Raw genomic sequence first — 16,780 nt, 5'->3', positions numbered from 1 at the left:
TACTTTTCTTTTTCTTCCCTTTCATTTATTTGTTTGTTTGTGTGTTTGTTTGTGAGGTTGTATGCCGTAGCTCATGTGTAGAAGTCAAAGGACTGGACTATCTTCGTTCTCTTTTACCTAACGTGTTCTGGGGACCACAAGAAGGTCATTGCCTTTCCCCTCCTAAACATCTTATCAGCCCTTGTAAAAATTTTCTTTAAAATTTAAATATCAGGGGCCAGAGGAATAGCTCATCAGTTAAAATCACTTGCTGTTATTGTGGAAGAATTTGGTTCAATCTCCAGCACCAACATTTTTTGACTTCACTTCCCAGGGATTTGACACCCTCCTCTGGCTTCTCTGGGCACCTGCATACATGCAACGCACTTACATATACACAGGTCCACATATATAAATATAAAAAGTTTTTTAAATAAAATTTAAACTATTTTAAGTCTCAGATTTGTGTTTGTATGGCTGAGAAAACTGTACTTTATGATGCAATTCAGTGTCTTTGACATTATTTTCATTGAATTTCTTTGAACTCTTCCGAAGTTCAAGGTATTGTTTCCTCTTGAATTGTAGTAATTAGTTAAATCATTAGCAGAAATGTAATTGTATAAAGTTTATATGTTAGAACTAAAAGTCTAATATACTTAGGAAAATATTAATAACAGAAATATTCTTCTTAGTTTTGATGGTAGAGAAAATTTAAAGTAATGACAAGAGGATGTATTCTAAAGACTCTGTGTGTGTGTGTGTGTGTGTGTGTTTGTGCGTGCGTGTGTGTATGCGTGTATGCACACATGGATAAAAATTTCTGCAAAATTTATGGACCACAAAACAAATTATCTTACTTACCTAATTACTGGCCTTGAGAGCTTTATTATCATAAATACATGTGATATACAGTAAATAATGTATAGATTTTATTTTTGCTGGCAGCAGTGACCTTGTATCTTGTAATTGTGGTGAAAACAGAGTACCCAGAATTAAAAATTGTCTTTTTAAAAATCAAGAAAATACTGGTAAATATTCAATTTGTTATACTCAACTTGAAGCCAGGGATTTCATTTTAGAATCATAGTTTTCACTATGTTAAATTGAACTATCTTATTTAAAAATAAAAAAGACTAGGGGACATAAAAATGTGAGATAATTCTGGGAATTCAAAAATAAATACATCTTTGGAAGTGGTGATTCATTTACTTTCAAGGACTCTTTTCAAATAAATCATTTTGGTTTGGATGCCTGAATTTCTTATTTTCTAAACATTATTACTTAAACATATTTATTTTTATATGTTGTGTGTCTTTCTTGCATGTATGTGTGTATGTGTACCACATGTGTATTGATCCAGGAGGCAGCCAGAAGAGAGCATTTAGATCTCCTGGACACAACGTTACATATAGTTGTGAGCCGCTGTGTGGGTGTTGGGAACTGAGCCCAGACCCTATGGAAAGTCTTAACTACTGAACGTTTCTTCAGATCCCAACATCCTTTTCAAGTGAAGACATAAAAAGCTGAAATCATTTTTGAAAGCTTTGATATGAAATCTAAAGCTTTTATTTTGTTTCTAGGGGAATTTAGTGATGGATCCAATGAGGCCGGTGGCATCTACCAAGTCCTAGAAATACCCTACGAGGGAGAGGAGATCAGCATGATGCTGGTACTGTCCAGACAGGAAGTTCCCCTGGCCACACTGGAGCCTCTGCTCAAAGCACAGCTTATTGAAGAATGGGCAAACTCCGTTAAGAAACAAAAGGTGGAAGTATACCTGCCCAGGTGAGAGCTCCTGGGTGGCCCTTTGCACAGCACAGTGCTGTGGTCCAGAAAATCTCTTTCCAATGCTTTGGAAATTTCAGTCTCCTGCTCCTCCTCCTCTTCCTCCTCCTCCTCCTTCCTTCTCCTCCTCCAGTTTTTCCTTCTCTTTCATTTCCCCCCTTTGTTCCTTTCTTCTCCTCTTCATGCACCTTCATCTACCTCTTCTCTTTTGTCTCCCCTTTTTTTCCTCCTTTTCCTCTATTTTTCTCTTTCTTCTTTCTCTCTTCCTGTCCTCCTCCTTAACATTCAGTAGTACAGGGCCGGGCGGTGGTGGCACACGCCTTTAATCCCAGCACTTGGGAGGCAGAGGCAGGCAGATCTCTGTGAGTTCGAGACCAGCCTGGTCTACAAGAGCTAGTTCCAGGACAGGCTCCAAAGCCACAGAGAAACCCTGTCTCGAAAAACAAAAACAAAAACAAACAAAAAAAAAAAAACATTCAGTAGTACAGACACGTTCCTCCCAGAGATGTACATCTACTCTCTGGTTTGTTAAACACTAAATACCACATGTTATTGACGTTGATTATAGCGGGGGAGAAAACCTTTTCCACTATTGGAAGCACTTGTGAAGAAGCCACGGTAGTAGGTACTGACATATGCTCATATACACAAAAAAGATCTGCTTGAAATTCTTCCTGTGTCTGAAAGTGTAAGATGTTTGCATGACTTTAGGACTGTGACTGCTCTTCTCTTGGTCTCCACCCCAGGGCTCTCAGCACATCCGCATTTAACAGCATGTGGTTTCCACTTCCCGATATCTATGACACATATATGATTACTTTTCCATGTCCTAGCCTCCATTTATATTCCTGCACTGACCTTTAGTGCCCTTCTCCAAGTAGTGTTTACTTCGTCTTAAAGGTGAGTTGTGTGTGACATTAGACCTTGCAGGAAGTCATCTGTGAACCATGGCTTCACAAGCAAAATGAATACTTTAGGCTAGAGAACAAAACACACCAATAACATGTGATATGTATGTGTACATGGCAGTACAGTTCTAGGACTCACTTTACATTAAGAAAATTATTCAAATACTAGTTTCTATAAACATCATCTTTTTATAAAAGTATAATAATAATAAATAAATAAATCTGGATTATACAGACTTATTAATTCATATTGATTCCAATTTTAGGAGCTCATGTTTAAAAGTTTTATTTTATGCAAATGTCTAATTTGTCCAAAAACATAGTTGATGGTTTGCATTTGTAAATGAAACAGATCTATTTGTATTGATATTATAGCTAGAGCATTATAAAGTCTACATAATATATGTATATATACATATATATATATAACTATACCTTGCTTAGTCTTCTTATGAAAACTAATCATAACACAAATATTTAAGGTATCAAAGATATTTAGCATGAATTACTTTCCATGATGATACATTTACAAAGAAATACTCTAATAGTCTATTCTCAAGAAGTCATACAGTATTAAGGCTCCAGTAATTAAATTCCATAAGCTAAGTATGGTGTCTCCAAAAGCTTCCATTCTATGAAAATATGAAGTTACTTACATGTATTTTAACAGAATTCTAAATGAGTGCTTAAGAAACATTATATATTCTAACTTATACACATTCGCTAGAAAACATGTCCTCCAAGTCATGTCCACTGAGAAATAGACTGTAGTAGCAGAAGAAAATTAAATTCTCATTTTCTAAGAGTTATTCTTCAATTATGAAACAGTTTGGTTCACCTGCTCTTTTTAATCCAAGCTTTGATACTGGGACCAGCTAACCACCGTGTCTCCATTTCTTTAGGAGTTTTATGAAGTCTCACTGTGCACAGATAATGTTCAGATATGGTGGATAAATAGCTCAAAGAAATATTTTTTCTTTTGTAACAAAGTAACTGTTTTGAAACAGGTGTTTGTTGTAGTAATCAGATACAGAGACCCACATTCTCTGTTGGGAGTCTCTAACCATTTGATGAAAGCAATGGTTTCTGTGCCCCAATTTGAGCAAAGGTTAAAAAAAAGTGCCTAGAATAGCTGGATTCAAGGTTCACTCAAGGATCAGTTTTTAATGACTCCTGTAGTTTTCACAGGGAGATGCTTGTCTAAAACTTCAGGCTTACATTTCCACAAATACATTCTTGTCCTACCAAACAGGTACCTTAAATTTCAGACATATTAGAGTTTATATAGTCAGTATAAAACACCAACCATCCTGAAGGATTGTAGAGTTGAAGGCTGAGAGTGTGGTTCGGTAGAGTGTTTGCTTAGCATTCCTGAAGCTCTGGAGTCTATTCCTAGCACTGCATGGACTATGTATGGTGACACACAATTTTAATTCCAGTATTCCAGAGGTGGAGCCAGGGGATCAGATGTTCAAGGCCTTCTTCAGCTACACACTAAGTTTGAAGCCAGATATCTCTATGGATTTGGAAAACTGTGCAGTCAGAAAGACTCAGTTACTATCATTATTTTCCTCCTTTAATCTGTCTGATTTGAACAAGTGGCTTACCTTAATTTGTAATTCAGTTATTATTATTATTATTTATTATTATTATTATTTATTGATGGTGGTGGTGGTTGTAGTAGTAGTATTCCAGAGGAAACAACATTTCCCTCTTGGGTTGTCAGACATCATGACAAGAAAGAGGACAGGATATGTAAAATGTGTTTCAGGGGGACAGTGATAGCTCAATATGCTGATTATCTGTAATAAGAGGAGAGGGGATGATTGACTTGCAAAGGGAGAAAGACAGAAACAGACAGCCAGAGACTGTTGACAGTTTTTCTTAAGTTTCAACAAAAATCTTAGTAAAAGCTACATTTTAGATGGACTGATACAAGTTTTCCTATTCAAGCTATTACAAACATTGAAATAAATTAGACACTGAACAATTTTGTTTTCACAATAAATATTCATATTTTGGCATATGCAATCAATAGAAGTCTAATTTAAAATAAAAATATAGTAATTTTCAAGATTTGGAAGAGTATGCTTGATTTACAGAGAGTCATGTCTTAGACTTTTTTTTCGAAACTTTAACCCGCCAAATTATTTTTTCCCAATCATTCCTTTTTATAAATGAGTATTGTTTTAATAGTTATTTCCTTCTGGTTTTTATGATGTCAGAAATTCTAATGTAATATCTAGTGGATAGTTCAACTTATCTCATTAAAGACAAGGGCTGGTCTCTAAAAATTACATGTGTAATTTGTACTCAGCAAAAGGCAGCATCAGAAAAGGGAAAACATTTCTTTCTGACACATTTTTGTCTTGTTTTTAAAGTATTGAACATTTTTTTCTTTATTACATTAAAAAGATGAAGGCATGTGTAGATAGAAGTTTTTGTCCCGCCCAGTACCTTACTCAGAGAGGTATTCTCATCTTGCTTCCTCTGTGTCTGGCTGGTGACTGTGTCTCTGTCTTTTCTCTTTCCAGAATTTTCATAGTCTGTTTGCCCTGCTTATGCTTCCTGCCTGGCTACTGGCCAATCAGTGTTTTATTCAAACAATATGAGTGACAAATCTTTACAGGGTACAAGAGCATTCTCCCACAGCAGACATGTTTGTTCAATATCTCTTCCTAGAATGACTAATAATATGACTCATTGGTTTAAGAAGAGATTATATATTAACCAACATGCTTTATCACAGAAACCATTTATATGAAGTTAAGATTCAATTTGTGGATATGATAATTAATGTTTAATTTTCTTAAAAATTTGATGCATTTTTGTACATAATAATTCAAAATTCTTTAAAAGTAAAGTCATGATTATTTTCAAAAGCACCCTGTAATTGTAAATGCTTACAGTATTGAAGGTATATTTACCCCATTTTCATTGATAAGTATTTTTTGTGATCTCATGAAACATGTTTATTTATGTGCCAGAGTTTAATATAACCACAGTGATGATTTATTTTTAATGTAAGAGGTTTTATGGAGTTAAAATGTTTATTGTATTAATGGTAAAGTCAAACTTGCCACTTGGTTATCCATCCCTGTCCATTTTGGATGGAGGATTGAGAGGAAGTATCAGTTGACCAGATACTAAAATAAATAAATAAATAAATAAATAAATAAATAAACAAATAAAGGAAATAAAAAGAGAAAAAAAGAAAGAAAGGAAGGAAGACCCTGAGTAAATTTGAAAGTAAATTTACAGTTAATCATTTTCAGCTTGGAAAAATCATGAATATTACTTAATCTAACACAATATTTTGAAAATTATTCATTTATGGATTTTTACAAATGTTTCTATATGTTATTATTTGTGTGTTTGTTTGTGTGTGTGTGTTTGTGTGTGTGTGTACAAATGTGTGAAGATCAGAGGAGCACTTGCTGGGTCCTTCTCCTGTGTTGGTTCTAGGGGTCAAAGTCATCAGGCTTGGTGGAAAGTGCCTTTATCCACTGAGCCATCTCACTGGTCCCCATCGACATGATTCACATAACATTTAGTAACACCTAACCTCAAAGTTCCATTTAACTCTCATGCATTGTATTTGTGTTTCCATAGAAAATGCTTTTCTACTAATAGATTTAAATCATATTGTGTTAGTTCATTCCCTTTGATCCATTCTCTATTTTTTATTGAAAAAAACCTTTTTATGTAGTATATTCTGATTGTGCTTTCCCCTCCATGAATTCTTCTTAGATTCTCCTCATTCTTCTATCCACACAACTCCATACAGATTCTCTCTAAAAATCAAACCTAAAAGGATGAATATCTCTACTCTCTTTCTCACAATATTTACACAATCACACTCACATACTCCCATACACACAGAAAGCACAGAAATCAAAATGTACAAGCTAAAACCCAATAAGACAAGACAAAACTACTTCCACACAAAATAATAAATATGAGACAAAAAGTCTACAGAAATGCCATTAAGTTAAAATTCCTTTTTTTTTTTTTTTTTTTTTTTTTTTTTTTTTTTTTTTTACCATAATCTAGACAGGTTCAAGCCAGATGGGGTCCCGGAGTTGGTAGAAAAGACATAGGTTCCCACACCTAACCGAAAAGCTATCTGTAATTTGTACCCACTTGCAAAAGAAAAATTAGTCTTCTCCAGTTGTCACCCCCATATTTTCATGAACACAGTCCCACACTTCTTCCCATCAGCAGTCACTTAGCATAATTTACCCACTATAGAAAACACTCTTATCATTGTACTGAGCATTATATTCTTGTTCCGAAAAATAAGTTGTTGATACCTTCTTCCTGTGTGTTCTCTAGGTTCACAGTGGAACAGGGAATTGATTTAAAAGACATTTTTAAAGCCCTTGGAGTCACTGAAATTTTCATCAAAGATGCAAATTTGACTGCCATGTCAGGTAAGAAATGATTATCAATTAAAATACTATTCATAAAAGGCTCTTCAAAATAGTGATCCTATGTCCATCATGTCTCATGGATTTCTAAAATGTAGTCATCGCTTCCCAAATTAGTGACACAAGAGATAAGTTCACTTACACAAACTAAATTATAGATGTAGTCATAGTGTTTCATCTTGCCAGATGTGGGCCGCCTTAGTAAATTCTTTCCTGAGCAATTTTTTTGTATGCCTTTACATTTTCTATCATGCCTGATACAACACCTTGTGGAATAGACAACCAATGAATATGTTAGGTGGATATCTAAATACATCCCACCAGAATTAGTCATATAGAGAAGATGAATGAATACCTTCTGCTGTAAGAAACAGGCCAAAGTTTATCTTGAACAGAATAAAATTACAACAGAGAGAGAGACAGACAGACAGACAGAGAGAGAGAGAGAGAGAGAGAGAGAGAGAGAGAGAGAGAGAGAGAGAGAGAGTCAAAGGGTTCAAGAAATCCTAGCACTTATCCTCCCAGAAGGAGGATAGTGAGGTCAGTTTTTAAGCATTATTCAGATTCTAGCAATGAGCTGAGAATGATATATTTCTGATATATTTGATACTGTAACTTCTGCTCCTCATTCAGGGAGCTTATTGCCCTAAGCACCAACAGATATTATCAAGAGCCTACTGTATAGATGACCCTGTCTATGCAAGAGATATGTGTTTTCCTCTAGTAAATGTCTTTAGGGCTCATGTCCAAGTTCTTAGAGCTGTAAGCACCTCATTGGAGCATAGTCAGGAAAACCCGACTAGTGGAGATTTGGAAGATCATCTGATATTTCTGTACCTGAGACAGAAATATATTCATAGCTGAAGCATCGCATAAAATTCTAATGCTGTTTTCCTTATAAATTTAGAACATTGATCTTACTCTACTGGCTGAGTTCCCACTGGATAATTACATTCTACTTTCTTTACCATGATTCCTCACTGTCTGCCAAGCATCCAGGCAGATATTTTACCCAAATATAACACCTGCTGCCACTCAGTCCTGAGGGGTTAGCTCTGCTAGGGCAAGCCAATCCCTGTGGTCAGTGTGACTTACAATTTTAGACATAGTCAGGTTCATAAAGTAATATTTCATTGCTTTCACCACCATAGACACTGCAAATCATAATGTTTGCTATGAATCGGATTGCTTGGAGATTTGTAATAAGACTAAAATCTTCCAGAGAGTTTTTTAGTAGTCTGTAAGCAAAGGGTCTAGTTATTTGATCAAATCTATTAGAAAGAGTTGATGCAAAGGAAATGTTTGCCAGAGACTAAAAGAGGTTTAGGGAAGAAGGGAAGAGGGCTCTTTGGGTCAATTTTGCATCTATAGTTCTTGGGAAGGCAGTTACCAGGCTGGCACTCGCCATCTTAAGACCACCCTGTTTAGGCTTTGGAATGCTTGAATCTGACGCAAACTGCTTACAATTTGCAGTGAGAATCCTTCCACTGTTAAATTGGTTGCTTGATTAAACAGTGGTAGCTCTAGCAGGCCAGCAGCCCTAACTAATCCTCCTTTCTCTCCTCCCTCTCCCCGTTGCTCTTCCCTCTCTCCTTCATTAATTTATGAACTATTCGTTTGTTTGCTTCTCCTTCTAATATCGGTGTGGTGTCTCGGCCTTGTTTATTTGAGCACCATGTGCACTGTCTTCCATGGTTCAAATCCTTTTTTAGCTGACTAATTGTTCACCTCTTCCAATAACGCAAAACCTTGATAATTAGAGATTCTGTGATTCTTAGTGACCCTCACACGGACTCAGTAAAAATATTCCCATGCAATTAGTTATTCCTTCTACTCTGTCAGGGTTTATGTGGTATTTCAAGGTTAATGATATATATAATGTGAATGATATTTCATACTGTTTATTTTCATAAAACAGCGGCTAGTGGGGCAAATGTATGAGAAAAATATGTTATAAATTTAAGAAATCTTACCTCACTCAAAGAAAGAAGCATAAAGACTTTAAAAGGTTTTATTTGTTTATTTTTCTATCTAAGGACAGTTAGCCTGAAAGTGTATTTGTGTACCACATGTGTGCAGTGCCCACCAAAGCCAGAAGAAGGTGGCAGATTTTCTGGGATTAGAGTTGTAGAAAGTTGTTTGTTGTGACTGCTAGGAATCAAATCTGGGTACTTTGGTAGAGCCGATAGTGCTTCTAACCAATCAGCCATATCTCCAGCCCCAAAGCATAGAGGGCTTATGGTATAGCAGCCTAATTTAATACACGAAAGACTGAAAGAACCACTAACAGTGGTTCTCAAGAAGGTCACGTGTCCTTTCCATCCCCACCACAGGGAAGAGTCAGCAATAGCTCAAGACCTTCTTGTATATCGCAATGGGAAATGGTTCTAGTCTCCAGTGAGAGGCCAGTTATGCCTGTGAACTTCGACAGTGCACAGCACAGGCTCCCACAATGACTAACTAGCTGATCTTAAATGTCAGCAGTGACTAGAGGGTGGGAAACCATGGATTAGAGAAAACATTATGGAAACAAGGAAGAAAGTAAGCCTAAAGTCAAATGAGAGCCCTTGCAAATGACAGAAGAGAATATGTAGAGAAGTCTTTGAATATTTATGGAAAAAAGCACTTGAGTGCTAGGAATCATTTCAGCTGGACTGGCTGGCTACCAGTAAGCCACTGGGATCTCTCTGTCTCTTCCTCTCAGAGTTGGGACAACAGGTGGACTGCACCACAACTGGGTTTTCCACATGGGTCCTGGGGAATCAGAGCTCAGGTCCTCATGTTTGATTGGCATGCGCTTTACCCAGAGGGTCATCTAACGAGCCCAGAATTTTGATTTCTTACGGGGCTTGGTACTATTTGGAATGCTACCTTGTACATGTGCTTCTTCTTCTTCTTTTTTTTTTTTTAACCAATCATGTTACTGTAAAGTTTAGAAAACTATTTTAAAAATATTTCTATTATAGAATGAATCTGTAAATTTGAAAGCATTCAGAGAACTGCCCTTCATTGTTGTAAATGTATGGTAGATTTTATAAATCATGTTTGGAGAAGAAACAAGCTACCTGTGCCACTCTCTTTTGCTCCAGGGGAAGCCGGATGACTTGAAATCCTTTTCTAAGACGTCTTGCAGTGGCCCTTTCATTTTTATCCCTTTGAATCCACTCTTGTGGGGCTGCTTCTCGCTGCTGCCCTAGGCTACTAATACTCGGCTAAATGGTTTCCCATCTCTCTCCAATCTAATCTGCTGTATCTTCCACTGCCGTGATTAATCACTTTAATACTCACGGATACATTGCCACACTGGATACTCACGGATACATTGCCACACTGGCTCACAGCGCCCTTTGCTTTGCAGGTCATTATCCCCTGATCCCCAGGGAACTGAGAGCTCCTCCCTCTCAAGTTCAGTCCTTCTACTTAGCTTGTGTTCTGGTCACGCTGATCACTTGCTCTGCCTATCTCCTCAACTCCTCACATCTGGGAAAGCTCCTCCACCTGAACTGAGCCTTGCCTCCAGATAGCCCACATTTCGTCAAGCCGCCATGACTGCATCACTAGAAGCAACCTCTCACTAAGTCCCGGGCATTTTTTTGTTCCTCTTTGTTGTACAGCACACATCTTATTTCATATTTATGTTACTTATGCATCCACTATCCCAGGCAGAATATAAATGGATCAAAGATTGATTCTGATGGATGTTTCCTCAGCGCCCACCACTCTTACTTGCTTAGTACTTATTGAATGCAGACGTAAATGAGGTAGGGTGTTCAATATTTATTATGGTAACTTCTCCATCTCAGTGATACCCATCGCTCCTGATGCTAAATCCCATTAACATAAAACACGGTAAAGACTCATACAAAAAACATGGAATACGCAGTGCTGAGAATCATTTCCTTCTCAGGCTTCATTGAAAATGCTCTGGTAGCTGCAGCAAGGATTCTCTTATACAGGAAGGCTATTTTTATAATGGAAATGAATGGCATTTGGATTAATAGGTAATCTTCTTGGAAGGTATAAGGGACAAGTAAAAGAGACTACTAAATCCTTCAGCATAAAGTACAAGCTTTAATAAAGAAGCCAATAAAATAAAGGACTTAAAAAGCCATAGTGAAAGGCGTATTCAGGTCAGATGCAAGCACTCTAGATTGATGCTGTCCCAGCTCCTGTATCCTGCCCCCTGTTGCTCTGTCTGCTTACACTGTAAGCCGGAGGGCTTGTTCCTTTTTGACGGCCACAATTCAGCCTTTGTTCCTACTTTCTTGCCTGACTGTTGCAAAGAGAACTTGATCTGCCTGCTGCTAGGTATTTGCTCATCCAAATTATCTTTTCACTGGTCCCTTCTAAGCTCAGAGCAAGCATATGCCATTGTTTCTAGACAAAGCCCAGGCTCTCTAACCTCAAGGCTAAAGCTCTTAGCACAAGAAACTTTGCTACTCCCCAACCTCCTCGCTGTCTACACTCCCCTGAGCTCTTTAAGTCATTCCTTTTATTTCTCCCACGATGTAATTGCATTCCGGCGCTGAATGACCTTGCCTCCTTCCCTTTCACTCCTCTACTTATTCTTCCAGAACCATCCCAGGTGTCACCTTTTGCCTGGCATCCTGCTCTCCTTCTAGGCAACCGGAACATGGCAGTGTTTCAAACCCGTGTCTGTTACCATGCCTCACCTTTAACTTGGACTGTCTGTTCATACACTTAGCTACAAGCTGTTTCAAAGCAGTGACTGTGTGAGAGTCATCCTCTTCAGAACTCAGCATGGTGCTGGTGTGGGATGGAAGATGGGTGAGAAGTGCGGGGAGCATGGCAGTGGCTGATGCCTGAGTTTCTGTGAGGCTGCTTCTCTCTGTCCTCACCCCTTTCTCCTTCCCATACTCAAGTCACTGGAACTTTTTTGGGTCCCTCCCTAAACATGCTCAGTTTGACTCTGACTCTGCACTTGATTTCACCTGCACCTTCACGTCTTCTCTGAGCTGGTTCCTTCATATTCACTTGGTGTCAGCTCCCATTTACCTTCCCGTCTTCTCTTACATAACACTCTTCCAAGTAGATGTTCTCAAGAAGGTGTCCTATCACCAACCAATATATTGTCTTGTTTTGTTTTCTTAGGTTTATGAACCACATCTGGAAATGATGGCTGTTTATGGATTTGCTTTACCATTCCTCTTTTCTGTATGTCCATGTGCCTTTATATGGAAGGGATGGTTGAGCGTCCATAGTATGCCTAGCGTATACAGTAGATACTGAGTACATGAACGAACAAATCAATAAGTGAATAATTTCTGCTTCTGGAACAAAATTCACATGAAAACAAACACCGTTCTAATCTGAAAGAATTCAGGCTCTGGGAAATTCTTCATAAGTTTTACGGGTGGGGTTGAAGCTAAAAATAGGACCACACAGAGGCCCTTTTGGTGTGTAGGGCTTTGCTATAATACTCTCTTCATTTTAAGCCTGCCCTTGCTGAAGCAGAAGTCTATTTAAATTGACAGCATTCAGAAGCAGTGCCACAAAGGAAATAGAGGCCAACACTCGCCCGATGACCACCCTGCCAGCTCGATGTGTTTGTCGGATGCTCAGAGCCTTTGTGCGCTACACAATAAGTCAAATGGAGCACTCGCTCAATAAATATTTGCTCAGCTATTGAATGAATGCTTTAGTACTTTGCCTTGCTTTCTTCACAAGAGTTTGGTTTTCTGCCCGGCTCCTCTCTGGATAGCCTAGGGTTTATTGGCTTGTTCCCATCTTAGCCATTTTAAAAGTCTGGGTCCTGCCTGCCTGGACAAAAGTAGAGCCAACCACTGAATAGCAATGCCTGCAGTGGCGTGAAGAGAAGGACAAACAAAACACAAAAACAAGCAAGAAAACAAACAAAGAAAACACATTTGAAAAGAAGGAAAGGAAAGAAGGAAGGGAGGGAGGAAGAAAGGGAGGGAGGGAGAGAGGGAGGAAGGAAGGAAGAAAGGCAGACAGGCAAGCAACATTTGTAGACTAAGGAGTCACATGTCTTGACATGCAAGAGCCAAGTTCAATCCCGAGAAGGCACATTAAAAAGCCAGGCTGGCAGTCCTGAGGCAGGAGGGGTACAGGCAGATCCCTGGGGCTCTCTGGCCAGCCAGACTGGGCTAATTAGTGAGCTCCTGGCCACTGAAAGACCTTGCCTCATAAAGCAAGGCTTATGGTTCCTGGGGGAGGATAACAAAGGGTGACCCCTGGCATCCATGTGCACACATATCCAGCCATACAAACATATGCAGTCACATGAACACAGGACAGAGGACTTCTGATTAACTTACAATAGCACAAGATAAAGTCCAAGTCCAAGTGTAAAGATCTATGAACATGAACTCTCTTGTGTCCCTGCAAGACTTGATCTATTTTTAAATGTTTGTTGCCACTGACATATGCTTGCTCAAGCCACTCAGTTCTATTTTATTTTAATGCAATTGTTTCAAGTTTATCCCAAGGGGAAAACATAGCACAATTCTTCCTACATGTACATCTATAATAATATATCTTTTTTTGTGCAGGTCAAGTGCCTGGGTTCTTTTTACATTTGCAGACACTGAATTAACCATTGGGTGGCAATTAGTCATACTGTGGATATATAAACAACAGAGTCAATTTTCCCTTTGCTGTCTTTAAAATATAGCCGGTAACACTGGCCCAGCAGATACTATTACCATTATTTTTAAACTTGATCCAATTTTTAAGTCTTTTAATGCATGTGACATTTATACTCTTTCCTTCTTATTGCTCTTTTCTTGGAATAATTGCTTAGTATTAGCCTGTATTTTATTATAAAAATAAACCTTATAGGTATAATTGTGAGCAGAACCACGGTCATGGTGCCCATGCATTGTTACACAAGGTTGGCACACCCACAATCTCACATTATGAAAGAGCTAAGATCTTTCATTAAACAATCACCAAATCTTGTGTAGCATGGTGTGGTTTAATACTAGAAAATAACACATGAGCAGAGTATTCCCTCATTACAGGGGTTCACATTTCAGACTCTATTCCAGCAGCTAGGAGTACTCAGATGAACGAATGAATGGCACAGCCATTGCCTTAAGGAACGTGAGCGTCCAGGAGGAAAAAGATTTAACGCAGGTGTAATACATTAGAAAGGCTTCATAGAATCGACGTTTGGGTCCATGGGAAAAACAGTGGTCAGATCTAATTTAAAGATACATAAAGAGAAAAGCTGGAGAAGTCTCCATAGGTGGAAGCTGAGCCTTAGGAGTACAAAGGCCGAGGGAGGATCAAGGGAAGGAGGAGCGTTTTTGACTCAAATCACAAGAATAACTGCATGCAGGATAGAGAATGTGGAATGAGTGGGGGAGAGGCTGCCCCGTGGAGGTGCTAGAATTTAAGCACTTATGAAATACCCAGAAGGTGGGGCAACAGGCGTTGGGACAGAGGGGAGGAGTGTTCAGCAGAGTCCTGGTGTAAGGTGCTTAGCATCTGCATGGGTTCATCCTGTGGAAGTATAGGCAGTAAAACCTCTCCATCACCTTGCTCTGACATACGGTGATAGCCCCTGCCACTTAGTAAACATTTCTTTGTTCATGCCAATGGGTTTAGTTTGAAATTTTCTTTTCAGTGGTCATAAATGATGGAAAATTGTGTTTTAAATGGTGTACCATGCAATATTTAAAGTACACATATGTGTTGTATAATATTTTAAAATGTAAACTACACTCACTCATTTATTTGGAGGGAGGGGCATGCACGTATCATAGCACATAGGAGACAGTCAGAGAACAACCTATGAGTCAATTCTCTCCTTCCACTATGTGAGTCCTGGGGTTTGACTTTAGGTTGTTCAGCTTGGGAAACAAGCATTTTTACCTACAGAGTCACCATGCCAACCCAACATATTTTAAAACTACTTTTATTTGTTATTTGTGCTTATGTGTGTGTGGTTGCCTGAGCCATGATGGAGCAAATTTGTGGGGCCTGCTTTTCTTCGTTCACCTTTCCGTGAGTTCCAGAAAGTAAACACAAGGCTTACACTGGAAATCACTCTAGCCTCTGGGCCATACGGTGGCCCTTGACTAATTTAAATCAGGTTACATACATATATCTCTTTAAATATTTATTCACTTACAATAAAATTTAGAAATGCTTTACTATAGTCTTTTGAAATACACAGCATATCTTTTTCTACTTCCCCCAAAGACAAGATCTCCTGAGTAAATTGGGAGCATGGGGACCTTGGGGGAGGTTTGGAGGGGGGAGGGAGAAGCAGGGAGGGGAGCAGAGAAAATGTAGAGCTCAATAAAAATCAATTAAAAAAGAAATACACAGCATGTTAGTACTGCAGTTAACAACAGCCATAAGTTCTTCTTCCTACTTCACTGTAAGGTGCTGTCCATGATTCACCTTTCCCCATCCCTCCCACCCTTCGACAGAGGCCACATAAAAAGAGGACATGTTTTTCCTATTTCCAGGTGTTTAATGCATACATAAGGACGGGTCTAAGAACGATGCAGGGTTTCGTCTCTGCGAGCGTATATGACTGAACAATCATTCTGTGTCTTTGTAAACTCCCCTTTAGAGTCTTAAGTGGAGCTTAGCTGGCAAGCTGAGTGTCCGTCATCCTGAGGAACTGAGTTCAACTGCTTTTGCTTTCAGGGCCCGTAGCTAATTTACTCTAGCCCCGTGTTGGAATGCCAAATGTTGGTGGTTGATTTACTCTTCTGCTCTTTTAGCTCTTTTGTCGTTTGGTTTTTTTTTTGGGGGGGGGGCTGCCACCTGTCTCCCAATAAGTCACATGTGGAGTCTCATTCTTTTCGTAAAAGCCTGACCTTAACTTGACTTGTTTCTAGCCAGCTTTTCTTAAGTTAGCCCATCTACCTTTTGCCTCTGGGCTTTTCTTTCTCTATTTTTGTATACCTTTCTTTATTTCTTTCTCCATGGTTAGCAGTGTATCTGGTCGGCTGACCCCTGATGTCCTCTTCTCCTTGTTCTCTTGTTCCTTCTTCTCACCAGATTGCTTCTCCTATTTGTACTCTCTGCCGGCCAGCCCCGCCTATCCTTGCTCCTGCCTCACTATTGGAGATTCAGTGCTTTATTAGACCACCAGGAGTTTTAGACAGGCAAAGAATCACAGCTTCACAGAGTTAAACAAATGGAGCATAAAAAAGTAACACAGCTTAAAATAATTTCCTACGGCAAGGGCCGTAACTGTGTCTTGATTCGTGACCTTCCATTAACTGACAGGATGAGGATAAAAACACCAGGCTTTGAAAATAGTTATCAGTTCATGGATAAATTGTTTATATATTTCATGACCTTTGGATTCATGTGTTTGTTTTACAAACTAAAGACACCTGACTAATCAAATGGGTTATATTTCCCCCTTGTAAAATAAAAACAAAAGGAGTCTTGGGATTTGAGAGAGCTAATTACACTTGATGTTTCCATACACATTTTAGGTGCATTTTATTTTTCTTTTAGTTATCAGGTGTATTTGGTAAGAGAATCTAAGAGATATTTAATAATGTGATAATTATTACTGATACCAAATATAATCTAAAGAAATGGATCCCTATTAGAAGTATATCCACAGATGCAATTGTTGGTTACCATGGTGATTATTCAAAATAATGAGGTGCTGTTTACCAGACATACCAAAGAAGTTGGTGAATATTGTTCTCCATGTAT

The 16,780-nt window shown here is 38.6% G+C and overlaps 1 protein-coding gene across 1 annotated transcript in view; it reads left to right on the top strand.

The window, feature by feature from the left end:
* The window catches only part of Serpini1 (serpin family I member 1), a 75,581-nt gene that overhangs the window by 54,291 nt on the left and 4,510 nt on the right, over positions 1 to 16,780 (top strand). Inside the window, exons 5-6 of the mRNA XM_038348009.1 lie at positions 1,560 to 1,764; positions 7,008 to 7,105. Of these exons, the coding sequence (XP_038203937.1) occupies positions 1,560 to 1,764; positions 7,008 to 7,105 (303 nt within the window). The remainder of the gene's footprint in view (positions 1 to 1,559; positions 1,765 to 7,007; positions 7,106 to 16,780) is intronic.

This window comes from Arvicola amphibius, chromosome 11 (assembly GCF_903992535.2).
Source record: "Arvicola amphibius chromosome 11, mArvAmp1.2, whole genome shotgun sequence".
NCBI classification, from domain to species: domain Eukaryota; kingdom Metazoa; phylum Chordata; class Mammalia; order Rodentia; family Cricetidae; genus Arvicola; species Arvicola amphibius.
The sequence above is the reverse complement of the archived record's forward strand: the minus strand, read 5'-3'. Positions and strand labels throughout refer to the sequence as shown.